The 15,038-nt window shown below is 39.8% G+C and overlaps 1 protein-coding gene across 10 annotated transcripts in view; it reads left to right on the top strand.

The window, feature by feature from the left end:
* The window catches only part of STOX2 (storkhead box 2), a 126,690-nt gene that overhangs the window by 105,162 nt on the left and 6,490 nt on the right, over positions 1 to 15,038 (top strand). For all 10 annotated transcript variants that reach the window (XM_052682614.1, XM_052682618.1, XM_052682622.1 and 7 more), the window contains 2 exons: positions 3,383 to 3,535; positions 11,103 to 13,365. In XM_052682614.1, coding sequence (XP_052538574.1) covers positions 3,383 to 3,535; positions 11,103 to 13,365 — 2,416 coding nt within the window. The remainder of the gene's footprint in view (positions 1 to 3,382; positions 3,536 to 11,102; positions 13,366 to 15,038) is intronic.

Below are 15,038 nucleotides of genomic sequence, written 5' to 3' on the forward strand. Positions count from 1 at the left end.
AGTTGCAGACTATCACTTTCTCATCTGTATGTTGAAGATAGCTATGGTTACTCTGTTTTTGTGAATGTTTTGAAGAAATGTGCTATGTAGGAGCAAAGCATTTATTTTATTTGTTAATTAATCTCTTGTTCTAAGTAACAGAAATTATTGTTTTCCCGCGGGGTGGCATTATAAATGAGGACAGCCCCCATTTATTGTTTGTTATATGCTTAGACACTTCTTAAAATGAGGTACCACTTAAATAGTGTAGAAAAAACTTTTAAAATTTATTTAAAGAGATCATTGGAAAGACACTGCAGTAAGAGAGGTGAAACTATATGCATATACATATAAATATATAGATAGTGTTTAAACAGAGCTTGCAGTCAGCTGGTGAAAATTGCTTTCTGAGCTTCAGTTTTCATTTAATTGGGAACATAAACATATGAAAGTCAAGGATGGTAATTTGGTTTCAAAAGAAAGCTGCTTGAGACGAGCATCAGCCAGAGCTAACAGGAGCCATATGCTGGATGGTTTGTGTAAGCGATGTGGTCTTCCAAAAGAAAAAAAAAAAAGTAGGAGAAGCAGATTTGATTATCTTTTTTTTTTTTTAAATGGATTTTCCTAAAAAAAGTTGTAGTCAACCTTCTGTTCAGAGGGCTAGGCAGTATTTATACACATAATTGATGTTAATATATTGAATCATAAACACAAGGAAATGTTGTGTTGTGCATCAGATAAGTTTGTTCACTTAACTATAACCACAGAGTGCTTGTAATTTCCCAGAGCCGCGGGATATTTAAGATGAAACCTGGCAAATTAGAGCCTCCCTGGATGAGGGACTTTTGACTTTCTATCACTGGGTCTGCTGCTGGTGTTACCAATGTGTGTCAGCCTTTCTAAACCCAGAGTCACTAATTAGCTCCAGCGGACCATTACTGACAGAGGGCTGCAGAGTTAATTTGGATGCAACAGAGGCGAAACAAGAGTTGCTTCATCATAAAGAAGGTAGAAAAATATTCTATGGAAGAATGTAAAGCCGTGACTGGTGATAGTCCTTTACAGAACAGAAAGGAAGACTCTCATGTAAACAAATACTTGTTGACCATTTCCATTCCATTTACAGGCATTGAAGTTGTGGTCTTGTGTGCAATTGTCGTCTTATTTCTAGTCAGTGAAATGTTTGTTAGCTGGCAATAGCATGCTCTGCTAAAGGTTGCGTTAGTGCTAAGGACCTGGTGGGTGAGGTATGGGAAATAGAAATAGTTCATGTTTTGGTGGAAACTCTCAGCTTGTTGTTGACAATGAGGACCCAACTGGCAGTGATCAAATCAAGCAGACTGAATGTTTTCCGCATGCTAAGCTAGAAAAGTAATTCCATGCTGGAGGCCTGCTTTGAAAAGGGAAATTGTGCGCAGTGCAAGGTGACTAAAAGCCAGGTAGATGTTACTGTTGCGTAACCCGTGTTCAGCTAGGTTTAAGTTAACAAGCCCAAACAGGGTGATCCCAAAGGTGTGCCCTGCAGGCGTGGTGTTGTCTGTGGAGAGAGCCAGGCTGCTCCCAGCCCACGTCTGCTCACAAGGGAACTTGTGGCACCCATCCTCTGCATATGAAGCTTCTGAAATCGCCTACCTCAATCTGCATGATTCTTGGTGTAACTGATACTTTTTAGATGTGGAATTAACCATTAAAGAAAACATTCTCCTAGACAAAGTGCAGTGGTGACCTGTGTGTCTTGGTGATAACAGGGATAGACAAATTTCATCTGATAGCAGGCATAGTTATCAGTAAACAGTAATCAATAACTGTGATGTTCTTTACCCATTCTTCAGTGATGAAGAGACAGGCAGGATTTGTTCCTGAGTCATGTGGAATTATACCTCTTCACATTTCCCTGTAAGCTGTGTACAACCTCTCTGACTGATAGTGCTTGCATGCAAAGAGCACTTCTGGCAGGAGCTTCTTGGGCATGTATAGGTGAAAATATCCAGAACAGTTTATGTGTTAAGGTCATCACTCTGTCGTCACTCAAGAGGAGGGTCTTGAGGTGTGCCATGTTGAAGCTGGAGGAAAACTGCTGTGATGGGATTGTCGCAATGATGTGATCAGGCCTGATTAATCAGCAGCAGTCAGGAGGCAGCGTAGTGCCAATGTGTAGTTTAAATCATTATTATGTCTTGGGTAACGTGTATCACTGTTGTACACAACAGATTGTACAGCTGGTGTATTGAAAAACATTGCTGGTATGTCTCTCTGAAACAGTTACACAATTTGCTACTCTCAGCAGTTCACCAGTTCCTTTCTTTAACAAAGTAATGATTGTAATGCAAGGCTAAATGCATTTTGATAATCACTTTCAAGGACTGCTATTCCTGCCTAGTAGAAATAATAGGAATATAGAATTCATACGGCAAATATCAGATCCTCAAAATTACAGAGAAAAGTTTGAATAATATTTATTTTCCACTGTCAAAGGAAATCTCTTAGTCTGTTTCTCCCCTGTATTTGAGATCATCAGGGAACTGTTATCCTTTCAAGAGGAGGTAAAGAGCAGCATGTAAGATCAGTTCTATATTTATATAAAGTATGTAAAAATGCATGTCTTTAAGTGTAGTTGTGCAGTCTTGCTAGTATTATCAAATTATCATTTCTTCAGTAACTTTTGCTTTAAGGATTTTTCAGTGGTCTTTTAAGTATGGGCTAGAGAATTATGTTTAAAGATGACATGAGAAAAAGCTATTTGGGTGAAGTTACAACAAAGCTTATTTTCAGGCCATCCTGGAACCATAAAAACTCCTAAAAATATGTGATCTTTGCAAAGGCATTAGACATGTAGATCTGAGACAGACTTATTGGAAGTATCAATCTTGAGGTGTCTAATGCTTCTGTGCCTTAAAAGAGTGTGTTCCACTTCACCAGCTGAGTGGAAATGGTATTCATTAACACATCAACATATTGTTGTAATCTCCGTCACTAATAGATGTAGTCTGTCAAATGGAAGTGGTAGGCAGTCCATACCATTAGCCAGTGAATGAATGGGTTCTGAAATCTCTGCATCCAGAAAAATGTGTATAACGCTTTTGTGTATGGATTTACCTACTAGAATGTTCAAATGTAAGGTTTTGCAACCTTAAATGACAATTTATAGGCATTTTTCTGAGTCTTCCTATTGCACCCTTTGAGAAAGTATGTCTGCATTGTGTACATCTCCCCTGTTCCAAAGATCACTGTGTCCAAGTTTTGAAATAAGCTTGTTGGTTGAAATAAGTTGAATTGTTCTCATTTGCAGAGTACAAAGACTGCAGAGCTGTATGCATCATTTCCAATTGTGTCTCTTCATCGTTGTTCTGTGGGCAGCATTTTATACAGAATGCTTCATTGCACATCTGTTGTTTTTTTGCAGGTGATGTATCACCAATCAGCATGTCTCCCATCAGTCAGTCACAGTTTATTCCACTTGGAGAAATCCTTTGCCTGGCCATCTCAGCAATGAACTCTGCCCGAAAACAAGTCACACAAGAAGCACTAATGGAGCACCTAACAACCTGCTTCCCAGGTAACTGTGCATGAATAAATCATTGGTCAAAAGAGCTCATGCCTGTAAAAGGGCAGTTAAAGAGTCCCCCCCACTCACTGCCTAAAAGATGCTTGTCTGTGCGGCTTCCTTAGAAGATGGAGTTTCAGCATTTAGTAATCTGTTTATCTTAACTTTCCTGGATGGGAATATAGATTAATCATGAGATGATACCCGAAAGTAAAAGGAGGCTTTGGGGTTCCAATGTTAAAATTTTCTGTTCTTTTTTCTTATATGCACAAAGAAGTTCCATTTGATGGAGCCGTTCATGTGAGATACATTTTGCAGGGCCAATTCCTGACTTTATGTAAATGTTAAAACAATGTCTTGAGATACTAAACAGCAAATTGTGTTCATTTGTTTCTTTTTTTTTTTTTAATATTTAAAAAAATACAAATAAATAAGGCTATTTGTCACTTTTATCACAAAACACCTTCTTTATCATCATAATCAGGAGAGTTTAAGACTTCTTTGTTATTTAAAGAGAACAAAAGCATATGTTGGAGCCAGAACAGAGTAATTCCACCTCATGGCTTTCAGTCTGGTTTTAAGAGCTCTGTTAACTTCATTCAGCTGTTTCAAGTGCCATCATTCACTCTCTGTAGGGCTGACCTCACAGAGGTCTCTGTGTAGAGCATTCTCTTTAAAAAGAGTGGGTTTCCCACATCCTGCCTGTGGGAGAGACTCTTAAATCTGGCGGGGCCTTATATGAGTGCTGGAGTCCAATGGTGATGATGTGTCTGCCTCAGCAGGAGGGTGTTACATTTAAGCTGAGAAGAGGCTGTCGGTCTGGCATGCAGGGACTTTCAGAGTCATCTTGGATGCAGTTCTAGCTTGAATATTTTTTTTAATTTATTTTTAACTTGGCAACTCTCTATGACTAAAAGGTTTGGGGAACTGTCCCTCAGTTTACAGTTCTCTGAACTAGCTAAGAAAATTCTTTATTGTACGTCTTTTAATGACACAAAAGCAGTAATTAAAAATTCTTCAGTAATAAAACTACTGATGTATCTGCTTCTTCTAGGCAGCCTAATCGTAACGGTGATCATAACACAGTGAGGTTGTGGATGCCCCCTCCCTGGAAGTGTTTAAGGCCAGACTGAGCAACCTGGTCTAGTGGGAGGTGTCCCTGCCTGTAGGAGAGGGGTTGGAACTAGATGATCTCAAAGGTTCTTTCCAAACCAAACCATTCTATGATCCTATGTGTTTTCATGTCTTGAACTTTTTTGTATCTTAAAAGTTACAAAGCAAGAGTTAACTCAAAGCCTTAGAGGTTGCATTGACTTTTGCTGCAACTGGCACTCACTTCTGAGGTTTTAAAATGTAGCTTTGAATCTACAGCTATGTTTGAGGTAAACAGTTGTGTCTGACATTTGATAATTGTACTTTGGAAAAGATTACTGCAAGTATATTTTGTAAATACTATCTCTCTGTCCTGATTTGTGGTTTAGCTTGCAGAGCATTTATTTTCAGTGTGCTTCACAGATGTTGAAAACCGTGGTAAAAGTTGTAAGGGATAGGATGCAAAGAAGGCGAAGTTCATAATTGTAATTCTAGATAAATTTATTTTGATGTTTTTTTCTAGGTCACGTTTTCTATATAGCTATGTGTTTGAAAGGTTGCATAGATTGCAAGTGTTTTTTCCAGTGATTCTATCAGTACATTTAATAAACACGCAATTGCGTGGCGGAAACAATAATTTACTGGTAGCATCCCTTGAGTTTCCTGGGAGCATAGTTATCAGGTGCCATGGTGCGTTGTGCTGTTCTTGCTAGACAGAGCCATGCATCAAAAATAATTCAACAGGCTCTGCTGCCGCAGACTGCTCACAAGAAGCCTCAGGCAACTTAGCACACAGTCTCTTGCTGCCTCTTTTTTCCACTGGCCATGGACATGTGCATATCTCAAGTTGGGGATGAAAAAAAGGAGAGCCTTGTTTTTCCCACTCCATTTCCTAAAACATAAAGGAAATTATAATTTAAAAAAAAAAAAAAAAAACACCCTTTGTTGTTCAGTTTTTTCCCCTCTCTAGAGGAATGCCCTTCTCTTCCAGCCATAACGTGTTTAACAGAGAAAGCATGCATGTTCTCTTAGTGTATGAGCACTATCCACTCATCTCGTGCCTTTATACAATGATTGGAACCTTTTCTCATGTTGAGTGATATTTCCACTTGTCTGCCCAATCTCTCTCATAAACCAGCTATGGTTTTTTGAGTCCTTCTGTTCACTGTGGCTATTTTCAAATATCTGATGTCCTCCCATATTCTGATAGCTTATTTTTCCTAATTATGTTATGATACGCTGAGAGAGAGGAGAGCATCGCCAGTGTAGATGTAGCTGTCATTGTCAAATAACCTCTCTGTAGCTCACCCCATAGCAGGACTTGTCTGCCTGTGCTGTTTGTGTTTTAATGAACAGACGCTTCACTGCTCTTCATGGCACATATAAATTTCCTAAGACCCCAGATGCCATTCTCAAACTGCCTAAGAATAATAAACCTCTTTCCTCAGTGCGGATCTTACACGAGCAGTCTAGCCCTCTAGTTTGCTGAGCCATTGTGCAGGCGTAAATCTGGGCCATGGCTCTATCTGAAATAAGGTATGCTAATTATTTATAACATCACATAGCAACCACTCCACATCCTTAACTAGTATTTCATGAGCCAATCAGAGTATTTCTTTTATCCCTTGTTAAGCCTTAGCATCAGCTCAGAAGAAAATCATTTTAGCAGACTTAACACCATTTAAATACTACTTCAGATGTATTTTTCATGAGTTTATTTTATTGAAAAAGTTTGTAATGATAACGTATGTCTTATTTGTGGCATTTGTTATTTACCAAGTTTTTTAAAGAACAAGAAAGTTCCTGCTGCACATGCTTCCGTTATTCTAACTTGGAATTACCCAATGAGATGTTTGTACAGCCCTACTTTATATTTATTGACCATGGTTTAAATCCTGTGCACTACATGTAAATCTTTGAAATCCAGTATAAGGAGCTAAGAATGTAACCTCTGCTCCTGTGTTTAGCAGCCAGACCCTCTTACCTGTATTGCTATGGCTGAAGGAAACATTGAGCATTAGACTATGCTGTCTTTAGTAAGGATTTTTCTTTTCTATCCAAATTTGTCTGTGTTGTTACAAAAATCGTTTTAAGGTATTCAATATTTCAGCATGGAAACTGTGTCTGTGACTAGGTCATGTTTTGAAGTTAAGAAGTTTTCTGAAAGCTGGCAAATTTCTCTGACGTCCACATTCATATCTGTTAGCTCTTTAAATATGTGAAATGTATATGTAGCACTTAAAATAAGTGTCATACATTAACTGAGTTCACCCTAGGTCAGTGTTCTTTGTGAGCAGCAAACAAGACATAATCTTCTGTCTGGAAGCTCAGAAGATGGCATAGTAGACTCTCTTGAGATGCAAAAAATGTACATGTCTGATGATTCAGTGTCCAGACAGTTTCTGCTTTTGAATTATTTAAACACTACATAATCTTAAATAACACCACTGCTGTCATGCAGTATTTTAAATGATAGAGCTTCTAAACTACTGGTTGGTTGGTTTTTTTGTTTTTTTTTTTTCTTCTTGCACCTATTCAATAGGAGCAGGGAGACCTTAAGTAGACTTCTGAATGCAAGGGCAGGTTATATATAGAAATGATGTGGGCAGGTTACTGTGAAGAAAAAGATCTTGAGGAAGCCAGGAAATCTGATTTCTTCTTCTGCTTGCGCCTCTGAGTTGCCATGATCTTTGACATCACTTGCCCTCTATCTCTCATTGTTATTTCCAGCACAGTAGGGCTGCTAAGTCTAAGTTCTTTGATTGTTTTAAATGGCCTGTTCTGTGCCTGTTGAAGTCAGGAGAATCTTGGCCAGTGGCTCTAGATGGAGCAGGGCTGGTCCCAGACTGTTCATGTTGTATACTTTCTCCTTAGTGTATTTGTTGATGCATGGCATTGAAATTGCTGTATGAAGAATAGTTGAATGACCCAGTCCTGTCTTACAATCTTCATCCACAGCAAGACTTTCCTCTGCTGTTTTTTAACCTCGTTGAAGATTGTAGAACACATAGAGGAACATTTATTTTATTTTTAATTGAACCTGCTGCAATCTAACAGAAATCTCACCAACCATGGTATTAAACAACGACTCCCCTTGTATTTTTGTTTTGTTTTGACTTCATGAATATGAATTGTCACATGAGATGTTCTCTCTTTCCAGTGCTTGTATGGGAAGTTTGGGCTTCTAAATTTGCGTAATTCCGTTGCACACCCAATATCACACTTCAAGTTTGGAAACAAAACGTAACAGTACAACTGGAGTCATAGGATGAAATATTTAACTGCTCAGAGGGAAAATAGACATAGTACGTGGGAAAGGAGAATCATTATGCAGGATAGATGTTACACTTCCTAATATAAATGAACTACTTGATCTTTGCACTCATTCTGGCTCTGGTTATGAGCAGTGGGAACACTCAAGTGCACATCTGCCGAGAATATGCCATATGCAGCCATGTTTGGAGTATTCACCTAAAGTACTAGGTATAAAGGCATACACAAAATACTAGCAAGGGGGCTAGATTAATTTCATTGCTCCTGTTCACATTGCGGAACAACCTAATTCAAGTTTGAGTCTGTTTCTGCTTTTGTAAGTACCTGAAAGAGACCTGAACAAAATCAAAACAAAAGTAGGTAGTATTAGCAATACTCCAGAGATCTGCATCTGCCATCATCACAGCTGGGGTAGTGAAATGAAGGGAAGTACCGTGTGCAGCAAGCAATAGGAGTCTCCAACTCCAGAGAGAAGGCTGACACAATTCACTTACAGCGTCACTGACTGCCCAGGCATGCTAATTACTTCTTCTGCATGTTCTCTGTCCCTACGACTTAGTCAATTAATCTAACTACAGTGCATCAATTTTTCAGACACTCACCCAACATACTGTAGTTATTATGGTTTGTTGGGTGAAAAAATATGTATTTATTTTTACCATGTATTTGCAGGGCGTTTTTGTCACAGTATAAAAAAAAGCTAGCTTAAAACATGAAATGATTCATATCAATCTCTTGCTGAATGTCTTTCTCCTTTTTCTTTTTTCTTGTTCTTTTTAGTTAAGTGAAATAAGGATGAAAGACCAAGTACTTCCAGTACTTCCAAAGGTAGTAGATATGTGTTCAGGTATTTATTTGTAGGCTCCTGGAGGATGCAGTGGCTTGGTCAGGTTGTATGTAGAGGAAGGAGTAGAGATTGGCTGCTGCACGACAACTGCATCTCAGTAGGAGCAGGACTGGACCCTGCAGTGCATTTTCAGCACAGAATGGAGAGGCATATAAGCTTGAGGTTGGAGTCATCTACCCCTTGTGGTGCAAAGCATGAGGGGTGGTACTGACCCTAGATTTCCTTCTGCATGCTCTATGTAGATATTAAAGGTATGTCATTATAATGGGCCTGTGCATTTCTTCCTGGAAAATGATGAATATCTTTTGCTTATTAATTCTTTTCACTTTCCATTACTACTTATATCCCAGGTAGTTTGCATCTGTTTCTTTGGCAGAAACAGGCAAGAAATTTTGCCTTTTTTTCATTATATTTTACTTTCCATTGTGCTTGACGTGATAAATGATAGATCTGTGTCGCCGTATTTTATATCATGTAATTAAGTGTGAGGGTGCTTGGCAGCAAGCCTTCTTACTTACAGGATGTTAGAGCTGCTGTAAGTTCCAGCACTGGTCACCTTTGGTTTGTTCAGCACTGTAAGACTTCTTATTTTGTTTGCAAAGGCCAGACTCCTTTGGGCTACCAGTGGTTTACTGAGGGCTATCATCCCATCCCAGGAGCATGCCTTTTCTAGAGCTGCCCTCGCACCAAGAAACTGTTTTTGAGCAAGTTCTCCTGCTCTCTGTGATAGTGAGGTTTTCATTGTCCTGCCTTTCACTTGCACTGTGTTACTGGGTGCTGATGCTTGGGAGCCCATTTAATTGTACAGTCAGAGTGTGGTAATCATGTGATGAGATGTTGGTCATACTGCCAGAGCTCTTGCTGTCATTCTCATGTTTGCTCACGTAAGGAACTCAGGGAGCTTGCAGGCTGCAGCCTTTGACATGTGGGCAAAGAGCTGGTGACCATACACTACATGCTATGGAAGGTAACTGCATGACAGGAACAGCTGGTTGAAATTTTTCCAAAGTATTTCTGTGAAAAGCAAGTATTTGGTGAAATGTTACTGAAGGCACAATTTCATGAAATTTTCATTCTTTCAGCTATTCAGAACCTGATATGATAATTTGATATAAGTTTTCATGCACTTTGTAGATGGGCTAATGGCATGACTTATCAAGGTCCCTTCCAACATAACTTACCTTCGGATTCAATTATTTATTTACTGAATTAATTTTATTGGAAAAACTAAAACCTGGAGTAAATAATTATAACTTTTAAAAAGAATTTCTTTAGTTCAAAAAATATAAACCAGCTCAGTACCCCAAAATAAGCTTAAACAGTTCCTAGTTCATCAAAATATAGTGGTCGAAGATAACAATTTCAACTGACATTTTTGAAAGGTTATTATTTCTCATTCAACACAAGCAGATTTCTTTTTAAACTACTTTCGTTAAGACTCTTGTTCCCTTAGCTCTACATGGAACTTACTCCTGTGCACAGCATGCTAACTTGGTATTTTATCTAATAAATTATTAAAGACTTGCTGCTGCACCACTGAACTCAGCAGGAGTACTGGTAGTGGGAAGGACTGGGTTCACAGTGCCACGTTTCCTATGCCGCTGGTGTGGCACTGATGCATGGCTGACGTGCTTCACCGTCTCTTGGTATGTGATATATTTACTTAAGTAAGCATCCTTCACATTGCATATGAAAGACAGAAGCAAATTCTTAGGAGCTAGATCTGTACATTCCAGCATAGTGGAAATGTGTCTTTGGGTAACTTGAACTGTATCATTCAAAACATGTATTTTGGAGCAGCTGTTTTAGTTGAGACATGTTTTAATGGGAGAGCAAACCAGTTCAATCAAGACTGTGATGGGGGGCAATTTTGGGGAATCCTTTTTTTTTTTTTCCTTTGTGGTATTCTTCTGTAGGAAAACTACTTAGGCATCTAAATGAACAAATAACCACTATTTTATATGAGACTGTACATTGTTATAAGTAGTTCTGGTGACATGGGATAAAGGTATTTGATTGGAAGAAGAAGAAAAGTGAAATATTCCTTCTAATACCCTTTGCTTTCCAGTGATTTTATCCTGTAGTTTAGGGTCACCTACGCGATGGAAGTGACTAGAAGTTCTCTCTTCCTTCTTTTTTTGCACTCCATTAATGGCCTCCTTTCTCTTAATAATTCATATGTTTGAAGTGTAGGAGATAAGTGAAAAAACAAACAGACAAGAGAATGCCTAACAAAGTACTTTGGAGTTGTTTGTTCAGCATATTCCAGCTTGCATATTAGAAAAACAGTATTATGTAGGGGAGGGACGGAGCCAGAGTACTACATTGTTTACATACTCCCTGATATGTGTTTGCTGTCGTTTCTAGGGGTTCCAACACCCAGTCCAGAAATCCTTCGACATACGTTGAATATGCTTGTACGGGAGAGGAAAATATACCCAACTCCAGATGGTTATTTCATTGTAACCCCGCAGACTTACTTTATAACACCATCTCTCATAAGAACTAACAGTAAATGGTACCATTTGGATGAGAGGATACCTGACAGGTCTCAATGTACCTCTCCACAACAAGGGACTATCACTCCCTCCACCTCGGGATGCGTCAGGGATCGAACACTACCCAAAAACCACTGCGACTCCTGCCATTGTTGCAGAGAAGACATGCACAGCATGCATGCATCTACCCTACAGAGGAAGTCAGCCAAGGACTGTAAAGACTCATATTGTCCTCCTTCATTATGCCAGGTCCCACCCACTGAGAAAAGTAAAAGTACTGTCAATTTTTCTTACAAGGCAGAGACGCTCACAAAGCCTAAGGATGTAGAAAAACAGTCTAAGAAATTTGGACTCAAATTATTCCGCTTAAGTTTTAAGAAGGACAAGACAAAACAGTTGGCAAATTTTTCTGCCCAGTTTCCTCCAGAGGAGTGGCCACTGAGGGACGAGGACACCCCTACCACTATACCTAGAGAGGTAGAGATGGAGATTATCAGGCGCATTAACCCAGATTTGACTGTGGAAAATGTCATGAGACACACTGCACTAATGAAGAAACTTGAAGAAGAAAAAGCTCAACGAAGCAAAGCGGGATCTTCAGCTCACCACAGTGGACGAAGTAAAAAAAGTAGGAATCACAGAAAGTCTCATGGGAAATCGAGGTCCCACAGCAAGACTCGGGTATCCAAAGGAGATCCATCAGATGGCTCTCATTTGGATATACCTGCAGAAAGAGAGTATGAGTTCTATGATCCCTTGACTCGATCCCCACGGGAAGGCTGTTTCATAATAGAACACAAGGGAGATAATTTTATAATGCACAGCAACCCTAGCATGATTGAATCTCACTTTCCCATGACACCAGAATGGGATGTGTCCGGTGAGCTGGCCAAAAGAAGAACTGAAATGCCTTTTCCTGAACCTTCCAGGGGAAGCTCCCACTCTAAGGTCCATCGGAGCCACAGCCATACACAGGATAGACGATCGAGGAACGAGCGGTCTAGTAAGGCTAAAGAAAGGTCTAGATCCATGGATAACTCCAAGGGACCTCTGGGCTCAGCTACTTTAGGCACTCCTGAAGACATGGGTGAAGGCTGTAGCCCAGATGACCAAACAACTAGCCAAACTTACATTGATGATAGTACTTTAAGGCCATCTCAGTCGCTCAGTCATCAAAGGGCTCTGATTTCATCTGCAGGCTACAAAGAGACTTGCATCCCTGAAATAGCTAGCGGCAGTGTAGAAACCCCCAGTTCCTGTAGTCTGTTGGAACAAAAGCCTACGGAGAATTTGCCATCGTATAGTGAGCTCAACTCCTGCACAACAAAATCTGCAGTCGATGACTATTTCCAGTGCAACACGTCCAGTGAGACTGTGCTTACTGCTCCGTCACCACTGGGAAAGAACAAAGAGGATCATGACACGCTGACAGGGACAGATGGGCTCAAAAAAATGGCTCCCTCAGAAAGACAGTCTCAGCATGTTCCCAGGGAGCCTGGGGTGCACAAAGAGGAGTCCCCAAAAGGCCCAAGCAGTGGTTCAGCAGTTGTAGGCCAGACTCCAGAGGTGATTGCAAACGGACGGCTGGTTCAACACCACAGTGCTGAATCAAGCAGCCTTGATAAAAGGAAAGAAATATTTAGCAAGGATACACTCTTCAAACCTCTGCACAACACTCTTTCTGTGAATAGTTTCCATAAGTCTAGCACGCCCCTGCTAAAGCCCCATCAAAAGACCCCTTCTGACACGTTACCAGTCAGATGTGAGAAACTTGAACAAGCGATAGTAACCTCAGTCACACAAGTCATGCCTGTCTCACAGAGACAGCAAGAGACAGCTGGGAACCAGGAGGCCTCGTTTGACTACTACAACGTATCTGATGATGACGACTCAGAGGAAGGAACCAACAAAAATGCCGAGGAAGAGAAGAACAGGGATGATGTTGGCACAATGCAGTGGCTCCTGGAGAGGGAAAAAGAGAGAGATCTGCAAAGAAAGTTTGAGAAGAATCTCACTCTTCTCACCCCAAAAGAAACAGAAAATAGCAACAACCAGAGAGCCACCCACTCAGCCCGCCTAGACAGCATGGACAGCAGCAGCATTACTGTGGACAGCGGGTTCAACTCTCCACGGTAGGACTGTCACATTAATTGCATCTTTCCAGTCTAGAAAGTTCAATTTTTAGTTATTTATGTGTATTGGTAACAGAATGTAGAGCCATATTAAACAAATGTACGTGTTCTAAGACAGTGTTTTCCACAGCTCTGGAATCTGATATTGAGATGTATGGTTTTCTCCCATACTGTAAGCAACCACTGGTACTAACTCTGTATTATCTTATTTGGCTGAAAGACCTCCCTGTATCTTCTTTTTTTTTTCTCTGTTTTAAACTTACGTTTGCATTTAGAGTAGCAGGGATGAGCTCCTGCATACTTGCCCCTTCTTTTTCTCATCAAGACTAATTGGAAGACTAGACATGACTAGATGCCATAATCTTTGGCTCAGGCCAGAAAAAAAAAAAAAAGAAGTTTAGTCTGGGTTTTGGCTTTTTTTGTTTGTTTTCTTCAAAAATTTTGGAAGTGTGTCTATTGCCAATGAGTCTGGAACAGCTGTTTCCTCCACACTGCTGAAAGGGCTCAAGATATTTTACCTTCAGAAATGACCCAGTACTGCACCAGCAAAGAGAGAGATGTCTTGCCTAGGAAGCTTGGGAAAAGAGCCCACGTTTGTGTGTGGTAGCAAGGATTAGTCATTTCCATCCCAGGGATTGCAGATATTACAGAAGTCTTGGTGCAACTGGACCCTTACAGGCTTAGTGAGGAGAGAATTCCTGGTGTGTTTCCTACTCTGAAGTTCTGATAATCTCATTTCCAGGTTAAGAATCCTTCACTCAAGCCTTCTTCTTTCTCCCTCTGGACTTTAGCTATCCTAGGTCCCTGCTGGAATGGAGCTTGTCTGGTTTTGTTTGCCCTGGATAGCAACCCATCAGAGTTCAGAACAATGACTCTGAAACCACAGAAATAATTTACAATGCTTGTTCTCCTATAGTGTCTTACTTAGGTGTAAATTATTAATGCCTGTGTTTAAAAATAAAACCTCCAAGACTGGATTTGTATTAGAGGAAAGAAAATTGTTTTCTTTTAACTTAAAAAGTGTTCTTAATCCTCAAAATTATATAGTCTTAATAATCTACTGCAAAAGCTCACAGAAAGGCACATGAAGGGTTTCCTGCTTCTACACACAGGACTAATTTTCCCTTTCAGTTAAAGTCATGTCATTCTGAAATAAATTCCTTTGGATTTGATGGTTACTCCTGCTTGATGTTAGTGACAAGGCAGGAATTGCTGGGCCTGCTGCAGCACGCAGCAAACATCAAAGTACCGGAGCAGATTTCTAACATATGTATGATTATTTCCTAAGTAAAAAAAAAATAATAGTAATTTAAGTAATTTGAGTAAAATGACCACGTTTGCAGTGAATCTAACTTTAAGAAGGGAATTCAAGAAGATTCTGATTTTGCTGTTGTTACTGCTCTGTAGATGCTTGGCATCTTTCTCACATACAGCTGCTGTATGAGGCTATTTGTGCTGTTTATTTTAAAATGTAATCTCTTTAAGTTGAAGTTCTATAGTTCTGACTGGCAGTCGGTTTTTGCAGGGGAGTATATAATGTTCGGTACTGCTTGCCCAGCCTATCCTACTCTGCTCAATGTGTTTCATCTCCAGGACAAGATATTGACTGGATAAAAATTAGTTCTTAGTTTTGCTAGATGCATGCTAACTGAATATAAGCTTGCTTTTCTGGT

This window comes from Tympanuchus pallidicinctus, unplaced genomic scaffold (genome assembly GCF_026119805.1).
Source record: "Tympanuchus pallidicinctus isolate F22 unplaced genomic scaffold, pur_lepc_1.0 scaffold2, whole genome shotgun sequence".
Classification (NCBI taxonomy): Eukaryota; Metazoa; Chordata; class Aves; order Galliformes; family Phasianidae; genus Tympanuchus; species Tympanuchus pallidicinctus.